At 33.9% G+C, this 19777-nt stretch overlaps 1 protein-coding gene across 1 annotated transcript in view; it reads left to right on the top strand.

The window, feature by feature from the left end:
• Positions 1-19777, top strand: part of Cdc16 (cell division cycle protein 16) — a 141420-nt gene that overhangs the window by 108394 nt on the left and 13249 nt on the right. Inside the window, exons 11-14 of the mRNA XM_090412526.1 lie at positions 3854-3924; positions 9146-9271; positions 14140-14292; positions 14440-14565. Coding sequence (XP_090268652.1) covers positions 3854-3924; positions 9146-9271; positions 14140-14292; positions 14440-14565 — 476 coding nt within the window. The remainder of the gene's footprint in view (positions 1-3853; positions 3925-9145; positions 9272-14139; positions 14293-14439; positions 14566-19777) is intronic.

The following is a 19777-nucleotide window of genomic DNA, read 5'->3' as shown; positions in this document are numbered from 1 at the left end:
ATAAAACGGAACTGATTTTTGTAGCATTGAAATTCGCTAGGTTGTTTTCATCCCGCTAGCAAGGAGATCAGTATTTAAGACATCTTGGTTTTGAAAGATCTTGAAGTTTTGATCATTTGAGCATTAGAAAGGTTTGTCAAGTGAAGAAGAGAGAAATAGAGCATGGTGTTATGAATAAAGCTAAATATAGTAAGAGAAGATCATTAATATATAGTAGGAAGAGCATGGGTAAAAAGTTCAGAGCTCTGGGATACTCCAACATCATCCAGCATCTACCATGATTCATGTTGCTGGTCTCCAGGTGGTGAAGAAATTAGGCATTGATCGCCTTTTCTGTGACTTTAGAGAGAACTGATGTGAGGATAATGAGTTTAATGGCTGACTTTTATTTTTCTATTTGCGGATGGGCTGAATATAACCTTTCTTCATGCTCTAATAGATGCCAGATGAGCAGGAAAGATTATAAAGAAACTATGAGTGTTAATTTTGAGCATTAGTTAACTTACTGCTATTTCAAATGAGCACATCTTGGAGGCGGGGCAATGGAGTAAGTAGCTGTTCTTGGTATTGATGAATGTAATTTGCTATGGCTATCTGCCCAGGAGTTGGAGGAGAAGAACTAGTAGTCCAGCCTTATCTCGCATCCGGATAGTACCATGATACTGTCTGGATATGAGAAAGGCATAGTGTTAGATTGTGAATGGGAGACTTTATTGAAATAAGAATCACCCGTACAGGATCTAACGAGATATATCTAACTGGAGGAACATACTTGTCCTTTTTGCCTTCAATTTAAATTTAGTAGAGAAATATTATCATGTCAAACTAGAGAGAATAAGATTAAAGAAAATGTATTAAGTCTGGGGCTTTCTACAATCTAAGACAATGTAATAGAATTAATGTAATTTTGAATATATGATAAAACTTCAGCAACAGTATAAAACTTATGTAAACAAGAAAGTTAGTACACTGCTAACAAAAGGTCGAAGGTTACGGAAAAACCATGATCGTGACATAACACCCATAGCTATAGAATTCATGGAAAAATGTTCGTGGTATACGTTCCTGAAAATACAACTCCGTAAGGTAACGAAATGATGTCACCGAGTAGGAACGAATAAGGAACTCCGATGTATGAGGTTCGAACTCAGAATAGAGGGCACTGAAAAAGGAAATATATATATGACAGCACAGGTCTGAACCGCTCTTGTTTTTTCTGTTCCGGAAATTTCTCCATGTGCTGTGTCCCTGATGGGCAGTTCCTACGTTCCCGTAGCAGACTAGTGTATTCCTGCTAGATGAAGCACCAGATTTTGACAGAACAGAAGTGTGGGCCGTCAACGAGAACATGCCGATGTTAGGAAGTTGGAGTGAGCGCCAAAATTCGTATCATGCAGGTGAATCCCACATGCCGACAGGTTATGGCAGCAGCAACATTCCATCACAAAGAAACAGACGAAGGAATTGATGTGACCCAAGCAGTGTAGATAAATACTTTCATTTCATACCCATATTATTTGATAATAGTGAGTGAAAGAGTTTAAGATCCTCAGTGAAAGGAAAGTGAACTTTGATACCTAAGACCATTCAGGAACTATCAAAGGAATCTCATTAACTATCTGTCTGAGAATCCTAGTGTTATGTGCTTTCAACAGAAGTTGTAATAGAACTGATAATTGAACTTATATATGCCTTTACAGTTTAAACAAAAATGTTTTGTGCCAGACGAGCACCATCTCATATCTAACTAATGTGAAACTTATTAATCAGGTGTCTAAAATGCAATCATGACTTGTGTATATTAAGTACGAGAGTTGAGTGTGAAACTTTAGACAGAATTTGCCTTAGTATTGCCTTAATATCTTATTAATTGTTTGTAATCTCTTAGTTATTCAATAAACATGTTTTATAAAGTATGCATATGTGTAATCTGACCATGATGACTGACTCACCACTCATTAAATAATCGAACCTATAAGTGTGGGGAATATCCAGGTTAAATTAAGAGTAAAGGAGCTACGACTGCAAGGCTAGGATATTTAAAGCTTCTTATTAAAATTAGATAATGTTAGTGGCACTTCATTTCTGTGAGCTCTCCCGAAGATAAGACATTTCTATCCTTAGACTTAGGCTGGTGCAGCAATTGAACAAATAAATTTGCCTGAGCTCGAAAAGGGGACATATCATAGAATCAAGTTAATGGAATATCTTAGAGGCCCTGTATAGAAGGAAAAAGAGATAAGAGAAACTAAGTCAAAGCATACCAAAAGACATGAGAGAACTAAATATAACAATAGAAAGATAGAAGTTGCACCTAAAGGTCCTAGCAAGAGACCAGAAAGTTTGAATGCCAGTTTTATTGTGAGGCAGGTTTTCTGCATTTAATCCTTTTCAGGTAGATTTGGATTTGTTGGTGATAGTAATTGGTAGAATATAAAGTTGGGTTTTGACTTGAGCTACTGGATATGCTGAATGTTATCTTGAGCTTGTTGGTAACCCATGGCTTGGAATAGTGGTCAGAGATTTGCAAGGAGGAAGAGTTAAGACCCTCATTTCAGCAAGCATTATTTCAGATTCATTAGTTCATCCCATTTGGTACTACTATGTAGTACTAAAGGAAACAAGACTGAGAATGTTTGGGTAAAGGATGTTCCATAGAAAAGGGAATGTTGACAAGATTATGGTCTTGAGTTACTAAAAGGAGAGCAGATATCCACAGTACATTTTAAAGGAAAGCATGTGAAGAAAAGGTTCAGGCATTGGGAGGATGGCGATGATTATCTAATATTCTGATAGATAGATGGAGAATCTGTTAGGTTAGCAAATTTAATTTAAAATTAAATTTGCTAGTCTGGTTGCCAGTCTCTATCCAGAAGAGAAGATGTGCAATGGACCACCATACTAACGAACTGGATTCCAAAAGTAGGGAAACGAGACTGAGGATGTCCTAAAAGAAGGTGGAGTGATGAATTGTCAAATTTTGTTGGAGAAAATTGGTCAACCATTGCCAAGAACAGAGAAAGGTGGAAAGAACTGGAGGAGGCCTTTATCCAGCAGTGGACAGAAAATGGCTGGAAAGAAGTAGTAGTCTGGTTGGCCACGTGTATCTGCTCAACAAGCTGCAGATTCAAATCCTGCTGTGAACATGAATGCAGATTCTTTAGGTGATGAATTTCATTGCCTGATATGAGATCACTTCCTCACTTATTTGAAAGACTAAAATAGCTTGAAAGAGTTCCATGTTTGATCTCTAGATCAGGATTTCCACACCAGGTAAAAATGCATTTTTTAAAAAATTATAAAAATTAATAAAAATAGAAAAATCCTTAGGCCATCCACCATATTAATGTATTATAGGTTTACATCCTTTTGTAGATAGGAGTCAAATAAAAAAACAAAAAAAGCATTATCATTATACTGAAATGGCAATAAAATAAAATGCATCCAAGTAGAGTGGAATTGATTATATGCATACAGATGTACAGACAGTATGAATGTAATAGGTGCTATGCATTTTGTTAAGATTGCCTAAAAGCAAAACACAATTCTGAAAATAGTTAGGTGGTACTTGGCATATGTGTGAATTTTTGAGGCATAAATTCCTTTTTTTTTTTTTTTCCCTTTAATCAGAATTTCACTCAAGGAAGGTTGGAATCCTATATTACATCAGTACCATGGGCAGAAGTTGAAAACCCGCTGGTAAAGAAGAGCTGCTTTTCACATCACCATTGTAGATGGTGAAGTAGAAGGCTGCCTGTTATGCACCTATAAAACTGTCAGCACTGATGTGTGTGTGCGTGCATGCATGCAAAGGTTAAGTAACTAACCTTTGTTTAAATTTCTTGTGTTTCAGGTATCGTGGTTTGCTGTTGGTTGTTACTACCTTTTGATCAGTAAAACAGATGCTGCAAGAAGGTACCTTAGGTGAGATATTCTGGATAATTTTTATACTGTCTATTAGAGTGTAAATCTATTAAGTCACATGAAGTCTATTTTGGAGCGTCATAATTTATTATGCATTTGTTATGAATTAGAAATATTCTAATTTTTCTTCTTCTTTTTCTTCTCAGCTTGTCCCACTTAAGTAGGGTTGCTGTTGATTAGAAATAGAATTAAAAATATTCTCATTATTAGCCTAAAAATACTTTTATATTATTTTTGATGTGTACCCTAGTAAAAGCCTGTTCACATGTTAGCCAGCTACAATCTATCTATCTATTCCAGCGGCTTTAACAGGCCTTTAAGGCCCACAACCTTCCAAGCATGCTTGGATTTTGTAACCGAAATACGAGGATAGAATGGTCACTCCTATGCCTCAAGGTATTCTTGGCTGTATCCCTGTGTGTTCACGGGGCCGGTTTGCCTGCTTGCAGGATGAAAAACACCAGATAAATTGGCGGAAAAAACCCTACTGCCCGCGCCCAAGACTGGCTAACTTAGCTATGGCTGAGGAAGATCCTTCAGCTCCTCATGTCTCCGACGGGAATCGAACCTAGGACACTCCTTCCCCAGGCATATAGTTGCGAAGCACAAAGCCACTAGGCTAACCGCGTGGATTGTAGCTAACAGCTACAATCTACAAACACAAAATAACAGGTAAAAATAAGTAAGCACCATCCCCCTTCTAACCCACTTGTTAAGTTGACCTTTGAAAATATGCATGTTGTTTGTATATTTTTTGTTGGTGATAACATGATAAAGAATGCATTATAAAAGTAACTTATGCTAATTTGAGCAGTTTATTAATAATTATTCATCGTCTTCAATATTACATGTCGGGCATTCTCTGAAAGTTTTTATTATATGGCACAGTATCTTTTCTTGATTCATTAAAATCGCTTGATCTGAATAAAATCACACTATTTTGGATTTTATGGTTGTAATTAAGAAAATACTATTTTGGTGCTAAGGCTTCCTGCCTTAGCACCAAAATTTAAAACATTTTGCACGTATATTATTATAATCTTTATATTAGTTATTTTAATTTACATAAGCAGTTCTAAAATTAGGACAAATTACTAAAAATTACTAAAATTAATAAAATTTACCAATGCATTCTGTTTACAAACTGTGTAACATACACTTGTATATCCAAGCTCTAGGAAAAGTAAGCATGACAGGAATTTACCATTACTTTCAGAGTCTTCATTATGTAGATAGTAAATGGGATGACAAATAGCTTACGTTCTCCATGGCATTAAGTCATGGAGATGAAATTCAAAAAAAAAAAAAAAAATCCTATTTAAAACTTCACTTTACACTATATTGATATAAGTATCGAGATAGCATTATATTTCAAGAATCTGGATATTCACATACCTCAGTACTACCGTTGGGGCTCTCCTTTGACTCTAATTACACTTTCTCCCATTCTGTACATCGTGATCTTCATCTGTTTGTAATAATATGAATCAGGTATTTTGACCATTCCTTCTTTAACATGTTCATGTACCATTGTTAGATGTACTGATGTATCTAATGCCATATTTTTCCAAGTGTACCAGGGTGGCCAGGTGGGAAGCAGCATATCATAGTTAACTTAAGACAAAAATGACAGCTTTATTATTCACAGTCTGTAATACTTGCAAAATTAACAGGACTATGCCAGACTTTTAAAAGGTTAAATGTAAAAAACTGCTTCCTCCATCAATGTCAGTTGTCCTTTGCCAAAACTGTTGAATACAATTTCTGTCTATCTGTGCTCTTGTCTCCCCCCCCCCACACACACACACCTCCAAGATGTTAGAATCGCAACATCAGTTAAAGATAAAGCTAATCTTCTGGCATCCTTTTTCTTATCCAACTTCTGCATAGATGGCCAAGGCAAATCACTTTGAACTTTATTTGAAACATTTTATATTGTGTGCCTCCTTAGGTCTTCTGCCAGAATGACAGAATTTGAACAACCTAGATACAACAAATACTTCTAGTTCTGATGAGAGATGTACTCTTAACTAACAAATTCTTAATCATCTCTACACTATATTATTCTTGGCCAGCATTCACCTCACAGCACGAAAGTAAGCCCACATACAGACTATTCCAAAAAATAAATAAATACTGGAGTTTATATCCCCATGGCTTGTAGCATTCATATTTTAAAATTAATATGGCAAAAAACATAATAAAATATAAATCAATTTAATAAATGAATGACTAGTTTCAAATATCACTATTATATATTTATATACATCTATCAGAAAGTATATTATCAATTCACTAACTTGATATCCAAATCCATATGTGGCAATTACATAAAATTCGTAACATTATTTGCACACAGGTTCGAAAGTTTTTTGGAGATAGTGCATTGACACCTCACAGTTCAGTGTGTTGTTTACAACTTATTTATTAAAACCCTAAGGAATATTTACAATATACAAGATACAAATTCTTAATTTCTCTAGACCTTTATTCTGAATTATCATAACACTTAACTTCAACATTACATGATTGTGATACACACACACACACTGGTCTAGTCTAACTACATACTTTCTACACAATATCTCTGGTACATTACATATGCACATTCTACACATAACTTCAGAAATACAGTTACAATTTTCTCCTTCATAAGCAATCCTTTGCATTAACCAAAAGTCCTACAGATATCTTCTTAACCTTTCACTGTGTCGATCTCTTCCTTTTCTGGCCTCTTGTTATAAAGTCTACTTCATAGAGACAATCCACGTTGTCAATAGCTGAAGTTTCTCTTCTATTCCCTTTGATTATGAATGATAAAATTCTTCAAATACAAGCACGTCTTGAGAATCCTGAAACCAGACACACAAAGCTTTCTCTTTCTTTGCTGACCACAGATGGGCAATGATTACAGGCAAGAGGAAGCACTGAGAATCCTGTAATAATTTTGATTACTGCTGGGGTGCCTTATATGTGTCTAGATTCCTTTGTCTTCACCACTTTCGCATGCCTTTTGAACTTATCAGGTATTTACCTCCAGGTGTGCTGACATCATTTTTGCACACTTTTAGACTCCTTTGTCTTTGGTACTTTCTGACCCTTTGATGCTATGGCATCATCTTTTGCAATTCTTTGTAACTTTTTTTTCTCATGATAATCCTCTTTGTTCTGCTGTTAATCTCACCGAAAACTTGCTGATTCATGTACATATTATGGAAACCAAGACAATTCTATCTTGCTTAACACAATAACTTGTAAGGAATAATACTTCATTTAAAATTTTACATATCTACTCAGTACATATCCTGAAATAAAACCATTGTAAAATCAAACATGATAAGTTATGAAATCACTTATCATGAGAGATTTTATAGATGATTTCATTTGTTGATTTGATTAGAGTTTCTGGTAGTTTGGAATTGAAATTGTTGTGCATCTTTAGACAAAACTGATCTGAAGAAAGAAGTAATATAATAATTGAACAAAGGTGATTAGTGAATCAGTCTATAAAGGTGGTGCAAGAAGGGGATTAGTAGTATAGAAACTATAGAGGAATAACATTATTGTGTCACTGTACAAACATTTATGAAAGAGAAATGGCAACAAAAATAAGGGATAAAAGAGAAAAACCTAAGAGATTATAAAATGCCCCTTGTGTTGATTTGATTTTTGCTTTAAGGAAAATGGGAAAATGCGGGGGGGATACATATTCGTGGCATTTTTGGATTTGGAAATGAGAAAAAGTTTGGAAAAGTTCAGAAAAGATTGGAATATTAAAAGGAAAAATTATTATCAGTAATGTGTATATTAAATATGGGAATTGTATGACAACTAGATTTGGTAATTCAGAGTGTTTTAATAATGGGTTGCAACAAGGAAGTGGCTTATCTCCATTGTTGTTCATTGTGGTAAAGAATCAAGATGAAAGTGATGTAGTGATTTGGACACTTTCAGAAGAGAAGTTGGACAGATTATTATTATTACACGACACCTCCAGGGAGTCCTAAGACTCATCGACAGAGGGCTCCTACTCTACATCTCTCTGGCTCCATCATCATCTACTGCCTACCACCACCACCACCACCACTAGTATTTTCACAGATGATCACAAACATCCATGCCCATGGTGGGATTCGAACCCACAGCCTTTTTGGCTGAAGAACAGATATGCTAACCACTCGGCCAACCAGGCCAGCAATTCAATTGAGACATGCAATACAATTCTTTCCTTTAGTGTTACACTAAAGGAAAGGTAATCAGTATTCATTTCAGACAAATTATGGAGACTACAATTGAATTCATTTGTGTTGTTTCTTCAGGTGGCTGAGGAACGTATCTAATGTCTGGCGGCCATGGGACTGGGACCAGCATCTCAAGGAGGATGCTAGATCTTGGGCAAAATTGCTGGTCATTCCTCCACATTCATTGCAGGTCTCCTCCAGTTACCTAGCTTTTCATCTTTAGGCATCTATACAACTAGTTCCTTTTTCTCTGATATCACTTAGATGGATATGATCATCATAGTGCATATTTTGGTTTTGGCCGACAATCCAGAATACAGTTTGGTTGGATAAATTTCAAATTTCCAACCTATCCTCATTTCTTAGGTACTTGCTTAACAAGGTGTACTTAAAGAATGTGAGGAAAGAAGCTGTTTTCCACATTGTTAGAGATTGTGTTGATCAAATTTTCCTAGTTTCAACCCTTAAAGACAAAACTTGAAAGTGTTGATCATATTAGAGACATGACAAGTTATAGACTGATTTGGAAGAAAATTGTTGATGGGAAAAGATGGTAAGGGGCCCTTAGTTTTGTTGGACTGTCATAGTGTCCTATACCAGAAGTGAATGCATGTAGTCTTATTTGACTAGTAAACTACTTTTACATTAATGTTCTGTTTCTAAATGTGTCAATCATTTATATAATTTCTATAGTATATTTATATTTTTAGATTTCATTATAATAAAGAAATAATTCCACATATTTGTTTATAAATGATTACAGTATTTAAAAGAAAAACTATCATTTGGATAATATGGAAACATACATTCTGAATGGATAAATGGTTTCATCATGATAACCGCATAAAACAAGAATGTCATATAAAACTAATGTTTCTTAAGTAAAGAATAGTATAAATTGATTTCTTCTATATTGTTTTATTCTGGTATTATTTAGTAAAGTGTTTCTGCCTAATTTTTTTTCTTTTATTTTTAATTAGCAAAGCAACAACCTTAGATAAATTGTTTGGACCTGCTTGGTTAATGTATGGTCATTCATTTGCTGTTGAAAATGAGCATGATCAGGCAATGGCTGCTTACTGTAGAGCATCTCAATTAATGAAAGGGTAAGCTTTATATGCATACCTCATTATTTTTCTGTGTTTTTTAATTTAAAAAAAAAGTTGACATTGTTAGTCACAAATAAGTGCAACTTCAGTATAGTGTAAGTTAATATAATTATGTTAAAAAATACTATATACAACAGAATATAATAGCTCTATGTAATATGTGATATTCTTACATAGTATTATTATTTGAGGCCTTTGCTATGCAGTCAGGAGTGATGATGCTTTTGATTTGAAATATAGAGTGCATCCTATATTGCAGGAATGTTTATAAGGACTATTCATCTTAAGGCAAATGCTGGATATAAGAGTTGTTCCCTCTTAGAGGTTTGGATTTTCTTCTTTTACAGAACAGGCAATTCATCCAGATGTAACTAACAGATTCTTGGTTTACTATCCTTATTATAGCATAAATCAGATTTACAAGAGGCTAACTTGCTTGAATATAGAAAGCCATTGAGCTGAATACATTAGGGGAAGATGAGATTATTACTTCATAATAATGCTGTTTAAAACCTCTATTCCAGGTCTGTGTAGTATGCTACAATAACGGAAGAAAGGATCATTGGAGTGCATTGTAAATGCTCCTTGATGATCAGTGCCTCCTGAAAGCATGTCGTCTTGTTGAAGGTGATATCGACTTGATACACAAAAAAACAGCAGTAGAAGGAAATCATATCAGCAGATGAAGAAAAATTTGTTCTTCATTTAGGTGTTAAAATGTGAATGAACTGTGAATAATGTTCATCAGAACTGACACTGATGTCAGTTCTGATGAATTTATTAATAGAAATATTTGTAGAAAATGCAAGCAATAGAAACTGAACATCTGTGAGAGAGAGAGAAAAATTAATAAACCTAATTGCTCTCTTCTACATCCAGTGAAGTATGTTTTGGGGGCTACCACCAACAAAAGTGAGAACAGTACTCAGTGGTTGGTCAAATTTTTATTATTTGTATAGAGTTTGATATGGTTTAAGCTTTCATAACTCCGTGACCTCATGATGCTTCCCCCCCCCCTCCAACCTCCATGGCACCCTTGGCCAATAACTGCTTACCCATCACAAACTGCTAATAACTATCAGCCAACCAATCACCTGTCTAACTTTGTATAGAGTTAATAGCCGTTCAGAGGTATGAAGCCTTGAGAAAAAGAAAAAAACTCCAAATAATTACGATTTCTGAAACATAAGTTTGTGTAGCTTGTGATTTTTAGATGCTACTGTTGAACAGCAAGGCCTAGTGGGAATAGAGATGCTCTGTGTTACCAGCCACCATTGATACATATAACTATTTTAATATTACAGATTAGTTTATTTTTGAAATATACTGACAAGATAAAATACCTGAATACTCTTGATTAAATCATTCCTGGATGTTATTGAAAGTTGATAGCCATTTGTAGAACATGTTTAATTACTGAAAGGATTATACACAAGCCCAAAAACAGTAATGCGGAAAGTGAAGAACCGTGAAATGTATGAAGGTACAAATTTATATATGTTACAAACATGGAATAGCTAAATTAAAATGCTGATCACAGTATTAAATTATGAAGTAAGTAAGTGTGAAGATAAAAATGTATAAAAGGAATTAAAAAGGTTCCATCCAGGAAAATGAAGCATAGAAGTTATGATCATCCTAATATCAGACAGCGTATGAATGAAATCGGCTGTGTGAGTGTTACTCCTTAAGAAGAAATCAATACTAGATTATGAACTGAATTGCTTGGAGGACAAGCAGCATCCACAGTATACTCAGAAAGGGTCACTTGTAAGGAAATGATCAAGTGTTTGGAGAATGGTTAGAATTAACTGGTACTCTGGTAAACTTTTCAATAATTTGTGCAAGGACACTGGTAATAGCAAATGTCTCAGCATCTGCACAGACCTGCTTGTTCTGTGCAGTTATAAAGGTTCTGACTTTTCAGAACCTTTCTAACCTGGAGGAGTTATGAACATAAAATCTCCAAGGAAGATGACCTTGCTATTAGGAAAGTTGGACTAGAGAAAATTAGTCAACAATAAAAAAAACAGGAAATTAAAAAAGCAACTGAATTTGATAAAATTGAGGCGAGAAATTGTTAGCCAAAGAGAAAAAAGGGGAGTTCTGAATTGGAAACTCTGACATGGTATATCAGAGCAAACATATGCAGAAAACAATCACAAAGTGTAATTTATAGTGCTTGAAGAGGCTGAAATTTAAGCTTCTTTTAGGAAAAGTGGGTTAGGTTTTGCAGTCTGGAGGTGGATTTCTTTGTAAGGGTTTGCTAAAAAAATAATTAACGTTAACTAACCTCTTTGCTAGATCAGGGCTACTAGCCATGGTCAGTAACTGGCTCACAAAATTCTTAAAAATTTAACTATTTGCTTGTGCAAGGTGGTGTGGGCCATCTGCAGCACACCACTAATTACAGTTTTTCCTTTAAAAACAATACTTCAGAGGTCATTCACTTTTGAAAGAAACTCAGATAAGGCTATTTATCTCTGTTTCTGTTCTTGAATCTTTTTTTTTTTTTTATTCTATCAAAAAAAAAATCATTCTGGTCTTCACAACTGTTAAAATAAGTTGCTGATGATAATGTGTGAAATAAATTTTCAGGTAAGAATGTTGTTTTGGGCAATGAAAATTGTCCAAAAGTAGCTTGAAGATATTTCAATTTTGGTCTCTGGAGAGACCAAGAATACAAGAATTGTTTGTTATAATGGATAGTTTACTGTAGTAAATTTCTTTTAGCGCTGCATTGTACCCATGGAGCTTTGGTTTGGACTTTTGGTTAGTTATAAGGAGTGAGTTTGCTATAGTGGGGTTGTTATAACCTTCTATAAAAATGGGAGGTATCCTGTACTCGAGAACTTCTCCACCCCCCCCCAAAAAAAAAAAAAAAAAAAACATCAGCACATTCATGGGTCATTGTTACAAAGTCCAAAAATGTCAAAATGTGTAAGTTTGAAGTTGGCCATTCCTTGCCTCACTATTTACAAGGTTCTTCATAAAAAGATTACTCTATATGTCTGTTCCATAAGTTATAAGTCAATTGTTCAGCATATCACCAGAACTGATAGCCATATTTAGAAGTTGCTTTAAACATGTGTTAAAAGAGGAAAGAAGAAGACAGTTTGTTAATAAAAATCATATTTTTGGAGGAAGCAACATTCCTGTGAAGTTCTAAACTCAACAAATGTGACCTATTGTTGAGTTTGGAGAGTAACAAGTAGATATTCACTGATAACCATGGAATATCTAGACCCTGAAAGAGAAAACATTGTGTAGAAAATCTTGTTCGCTTTCAGGATGTGTTAGGTAGATTTGAAAGGACTTGTTTCTTGGATGTCTCATTGTAGTTCTGATCTTTCCTTCAGTTTTATTTTCTTGAGGATTATTTAACAAAAATTATGTATATTGAAAGTGGTTTTACTATATGAGTTAAAAAAGACAAAATTAGAGACATACTAGTTCCAGTTATTCTAGAAATGTTAGAGCATGTGTTATTGAAATGTTGAAAGGCACCTAGAGTTGATGGCCAACCAAAAATGCTCAAATATAAAGCATATATGTTTTACAGTAGTTGTTATGCTGCATAATTTAGAAGATTGAATTGTGAAGGATTAGATTAGCTCTCATGGTATATATAGAAAAGAGAGAAAACTGAATGTGAGACTGACAGAGAAATTTTTTCACTGAGTGGTTCAAGTATAATTTCTACAAGCACCCTTGAGAAGAGTTGAAATGAAAGAAAAAATGTGGCTAAAAACAAATCAAGGAGAAATCATGGAAATAAAACAAAGATTGGTACAGTGAAAAAGCCCTTTGAAACTACAATTATGTAGTGCAAATGGGACATTATGCAGAGCAGTATATAGCCTTTTGAGAGAAGGGCACAAATCCTGATTTGCTGTGAAATCAGGATTCAAGCAAGGGTGTATGCTATTCTGGTATTCTTTATATGTATAGATCACATTATGAAAGAAGTGGTATTAAACCTGATACCAAAATCAGCAATGTTAAACTTAGGTTTTTACTTTATACAGATGATGTTAGACTTCTAAATAAATTCTGTCCAAACTTTCAGGACTCTTTTAACTCAAGTAGATATCTGCTGTAACAAATATGCAAATAATTAATGAAAATTAATGAAGATAATTTATTTTTATTTATTATTATTATTTTTTATGTGAATCCTACCAAGTGACAAAAATCATTTGCATGTAATGAATGACATTTACATACATCTGTACCACAGTGGGATTTGAGTCCATAAATATATTTGGAAAGCAAATATGCTATCTGCCAAGCTGAAAATAGATAACACATCAGTAAAGCAGTAATAGTGGGAGCTGGACGATTGAAATTTGTATGGAATAAAAGAGAAATTTGCCAGAACACTAATCTAGCAGTGTACAATGCAGTGTGCAAACAGATTTTAATTTACTTATGTATCTTGAAGGTCGATTAGAAATAAAGCAGTTAATCAAAGACTACCACAGATATGAGATATCTTCTGAGAGAATTAGTGAAATTAGCAGGTAATAATAGCAGGATTATATTTAAAAAATAAATATATTAGAAAGGTATCATTGCAATGTGTGAATAGAGCTACTAAGATGGTATGATCATTTAAAAGAATGGTAGAGGAAGTTGGGGGGGGGGCAGTTGCTATACCTCCAGTTTGTTCAGAAAGTTAGTTATTCCAGCTGTGTGAACTGACCATTTGCAAAGAGGATTGGTTTCTACTACATGCCAGATATTAAGTGACATCTACTGTGTCACCTTAGAAATGGAAATTGGTTGCATTTTATAGATTTCATGTGTGTGTATTTATATATATATATATACCCATCTTTCTTTGCTACTTTAAATTTTTATAGGTGTCATCTCCCTCTACTGTATATTGGTTTAGAATATGGTTTATCCAATAACACAAAACTTGCTGAGAGGTTTTTCAATGAAGCTCTAGCTATAGCTCCAGAAGATCCCTTTGTACTTCATGAACTAGGAGTTGTAGCATTTCAAAACCAAGAGTAAGTTATTCTAAACATTCCCCTTATTTTGTCTAAAATTAAAAATTGCTATTAGTTAGCTGTAATTTTAAATAACCATAATTATGTAATTATGATGTGTAGTAAACTCTAGAGATCAGATTTCGTTTATTTACACATTTCTTATAGTTTTGTAGCTGCAGAGAAGTACTTTCGAGAGGCCTTAATCAAAGTGCAGACCAGTGAGCAAACAGTTTTGCCAGAAAAGTGGGAGCCATTACTGAATAATTTGGGCCACACCTGTAGAAAATTAAGGTAATTATATCAAGTATTCATCCAATTAACTGGGTGAACCAGATATTATCCTTATTATTGTTTCTGTAATAATTCCTTCATCTGTCAAATATTGGAATTATGAACAGACATGCTCTTTGAAAACTTACTGAATAGTAGTAGATATGGGTACATGACAGCTGGGCAATTCACAATGAGCAATGGTCATGTGGGCAACAGAAACTTACAAATTTTTGCATGCTTAGCAGGCATACAATTTGGCAATTTTTTTTTTTGTAAATATTGGTAAAATATATATAAATATGGTTAAGACATTATTATTATTATTATTCATGACACCTCCAAGGAGTCCGAAGACTCATCACGGGAGGACACCTACAACTGTCTCAACTATTACACCGAACCTCTACTATGAATCAACACCATCTACCGCCCGCCTCCACCACTGCCACAACTAGTATTTTTTGTCTGTAAATTGCATGTGTTCTGAAGGGCCGATTTGTCTGTATGCGGGATGAAAAACCCGAGTTTCTGGGAGAAAAAACCCTGCTACCTCCTTATGAGATCGGCTAACTCACCTTCGATTGAAATCATCCAGATAAAGATTCCTCCCGTCACGATGAGAATCGAATGTAGGCCTATTCCAATCGAAGAGCACAATGTACCGTTGTTCTTCCAATTGTGCTACGGAGGTGCTTAATGAGGTATGAGTTATTTCCACATAATTGAAGAAAAAAAAACTAAAAATATTCCAGACCTAATGATCTAGACTCACCTAAGCTTACCTGCATGAATTTGGCTCCAGTATTCTAATTTTTGAAAAATTAAAAAATTTTATTTTTTCGAAGAATTATATCATATATCAAAATTTGTAGGATCGTTTAAGAAAGAGATAGTTAAAAAAAAAAAAAATGATTAAAAATGAAAAGGTGTAATTGTACAATATTAAAATAAAGAAAAAATTGTTTTTCAATTCATTTATTAATATTATTTTGTAATTAACAAACATATTTACACATGTTACATATATACATTAAAACAAAAAAAAGTATATGAAATTCAAAACAAAATTTTTATTTTAAATGTATTAATTCATATAGTTATGTGCAATACCACATAAATATTCCGTTATATTTTCCCTATCGTAATTTATAACTTTTTTCAAAATTCTTTGGTCAGCTTCATCGTAACGTCTATGTTTGTGCTACTGTTGATAACCTGCTACTGCTCTTTCATAATCAACATCATGTGTTTTTTTAATTTTTTGTAGTCCATTTATAAAAATCCATAAATTTGGATGACTTGTGCTGCTTCCAAAGCTCAACTGCAATTTTCGATGATAGGCTTCTGCAAAATTATTTGTCCTATAGCTTCCATTTATTGTTCTTTGGTACACAAACCAAACATTTGAGGGAAAAATCGGTGGAGCCCTGGTTCTATTATTCCTTAGACGACCTATGTATGTGTTCCTAAACCATTCTAAAATTGGTTCAAATTCATTGGATAAATGATTCTCAAGTTCAGAAATAGCCTAAATAATATCTTGTTCTGGAACGAAAGCAAGTGAAGTGATAATTTTTGAATTTAAAGCGAATTGTGCATCAGAATTGTATCCGGTTAAAAGATTGCATGAAGCTAAATGCTTACGAAGATTTTGTATGAGATGAAAAAAGCAGTCATTTATATTAGCTTGTGGAAATACTATACGTAAAGCTTGACGAATGGCAATTTCATAATCAACATTTATATTTTCGGGATCTAGTAATGGCGACATTTCATTATCATATAAAATAATTTTGTGTATGTTTCAAAAGTCTTATTAGGTAGTAAACAATACAAAACAGGGAAAACAGGACCTCCATCCTTTCTACCCAAAATAACAAAAATTTGAGCAAAAAGATGGGGAGAAAGTAAAAATGTACCATTCACAAATAATTCATTCATGCTTTGGCTCAACATTGCATGACTTTCACGACCAAATATTAATATTCTCATTATGATATAAACTAAAATATTTATTAACTAGCTGATTCATTTTTTGCATGGGAAATTTCAATATAACGTCTCTACAATTTCGTAATTCTACACAATAAAAATAAACTTAATTATAAGCGAGATTTTTCAAATTTTATGTTTATATCGTTCTTTTAACTCTTTTCTCAAAAAAAATTATTATTTAAATATACTGGGTAGATCAATAGAATAACGTTGCATATTTGATCTATTATTTTGTCACCCAGATTTCTGCTGCCCACTTGGCCATCTCCCATTCGCTGTCGCAACAGTTGACCATGTCCCATAGATATTGCCTAAATATGCAAATATTTACAATTTAGCATAAATTACAAAACTAAAGAGCCTAAAGGCTTTGTTCTGACAGTGTTATTTCAATAAATGATATTATATATCCATTTATATTTTTAGCCAGATTCTAAATTTTCCTGAGAGCTTATGACAATATAATCTTCAACATGGGGTTTCTTTGATTGGTACTACTTAAAAGACAATAACTCTGCGAGAAACTTTAAGGTCTTTATTTGACTAATTTCTGTATGCATCTTCTAAGAGTTCACTTGTGAACAGTATAACTTTCTGACATAACATGATTGCTATGGTTAGAGGATTTTTTCCCTTGTAAGTTTCTACCTGGTCCCTGAAGAGCACCAACAGTTCAAAACAGCTGTAAGGACAGTGAAAACTAAATGTACAAATAAAAGACAAAAAAAGAGGCTCATGGGCTGAGTTCATTGTCTTTTAAGTAGTGCCAAGCAAAGTAATCCCTATGTCGAAGGTTATGTTGTCATAAGCTCTCAGGAAAATTTTGAACCTGGCTAAAAATATAAATGGATATATAATATCCTTTATAGAAATAGCTGATATACATTAGTTTGAATTGTCATAAGCTACAATTCCAAGTATGCTCTTAATTATAATGAATGCAACCATTTAAAAAAAAAAAAAAAAAAAGTGTGTACAGGATATTGTGATAATACTCCTCAAAAGTTTACATCATTACAAACAGGAGTCCATTATTGTCACATCTTATGTTTTGGTCTTCTGAGGCAGTGGTTCCCAACCTTTTTCCACTTGTGTACCCCTTTTAAACCCATTTCTATAAATTGTACCCCTTGTTTTTAAAATAACGGTGATTCAAACTTAACTTTATTGTTCCATAACTAATGTTTTGCATTTTATTTACTTTACTTGTTTTTCCACCATTACTGATTATTTTTCGTGTACCCCTGAATGGCCCAGCATGTACCCCCTCCCCTGAGGGGTACGCATACCACCGGTTGGGAACCGATGTTCTAAGGCAGTGGTGGCAAACCTTTTTGCCTGAGCATGAGCCCAAAATTTACAAATCGAGTTGCTGACATGTCGGTGCATGCCAAAAATTTACCAATTGAGTTGCTGATGTGCCGGGCAGTTTTAAATAGGGAAAAATTAATAGAAAATTAATCTAACTTACTTTATTTATTTATAATATATATAGAAAGTTTTTTGCCTTGGGTGTAATGTACATTAAAGATACCAAGAAATTTTATATACTTGGTTTTAATCCTTTTCCCAAGTAAGCAAAACAAAGTTTTGTGCTTGAAATATATTCACGTCTGTGCTACTTGTATATAGAGGCTAATAACTTCATATCGCTTGCCTTAGTATGCATCCCATAATGCAAAGCACATACCCCCTTTCAGGCATGTATAATGCAATGCATAATGGGAAACCCAGACAGGTTTCGACATTTACTGAGGTTTCTTCAGTGGGAGCCAGACCGTACGTTAAAGTTACCAAGAAATTTTATATACTTGGTTTTAATCCTTTTCCCAAGTAATATTTATAAATAATTATTTATAATTTTATAAATAATGTTTTATTTTATTTATATATAAATTTATAATATTATTCAGTGTAAAATTGATTATTGTATTATTAATATGGTTTTTAATGATCTTGGTTTGAAAAAAAAATGGTAGCGAAAAAAATATTTATGCATCGTAACTCACCATAGAAGTCAGCTGAGCAGGGGAAGCAGCAGAAGGATGTCAATTTGTTGGTGAAACACTTACTGTTTCACCAACAAATTATAACTTACGAATATAACTCGCACCCCTCATTTTATTTACAAAAAAAGACATTAAAACGTTTTGCATATACCTCGCACACGAAAAATGTTTAAACATGTTCACGTCGAGGCGACAGTAACTCACTCCCCACAGTTAACAACATGCCCTCCAAAACAGCCATTATACTGCAGATGCAAGAAAAACAAGTAATTTTATTGCATCCCTGAATAAGGTACAGAGGCTTTTGCGGTCTGTGTAATATATTTCTCAACAAATAGTGAAATTAGAGACAGCTGGAATAAAAACGCCGCTAACTAATGAATCGCATGTTCCCCCTCACATAGAAACTATTCTGTATAGACTCAAGAAAAACCATATGTTGCACTGGAAGACAGTTTAACTAAAAACTATTGTCCAATTTTTCAATTACATGAAACAAGTGTTTGTTTTATTGTATTTGAAATTCTCAATTTCATTATGACAGATCACAAAGGCCAACTTCAAATAAAATTCTACCATGAATTGAAACATGCCATATAATGCATGTGTGAGTTCGCCTGCCAGGTCAAATGCAAACAATCAGCAATAAAATTCAACCAAGGGTTGAAACTTTGTGTGAGTTGAGCCTGCTGGTAAAGAGAAGTTCCATCAGAATGATAAACGACACCCAGTCGTGAATGTGTTAAAACTAAGAAATATATAGTGAATGTTGTTATGACAGTTTCAGATATTATGGAATTCGGTTGAAGAGAATTAGCATTTCAACTCAGCAATTGTCAGTTGCCTTTGTCTTTGGGTTGCATGTTCTTTTGTTAATACCACACCAGTCATATGCACGTCTTCATAGCTGCTCTCTCGTGTAAAACAAAATTTAACTTGCACGTATTATAACAATTTAAAAAAAAAAGGTCGAATAATTTATAAGCATATAAAAGGATATCGCCTGTAAATCGTTGATGTGGCAGCAAAATTCTCGGACGTGCCATCTCTGGCACGCGTGTCATAGGCTCGCCATCTAGGTTCTAAGCCATTTCTTACTGTATTACTCCACCTAGTTCTTGGTCTTTCTCTGAAGTAGGCATGCCAAATGTAGAATACAAAATATCTACCATGCTGATGTGAGATGCACCATTATAACTGGAATGGCCAGTTACAGTAACCACCTT

Source organism: Typopeltis vanoorti, chromosome 23, assembly GCF_054136105.1.
Source record: "Typopeltis vanoorti isolate ZY-2024b chromosome 23, IOZ_Tvanoo_1.0, whole genome shotgun sequence".
NCBI classification, from domain to species: Eukaryota; Metazoa; Arthropoda; class Arachnida; order Uropygi; family Thelyphonidae; genus Typopeltis; species Typopeltis vanoorti.
The sequence above is the reverse complement of the archived record's forward strand: the minus strand, read 5'-3'. Positions and strand labels throughout refer to the sequence as shown.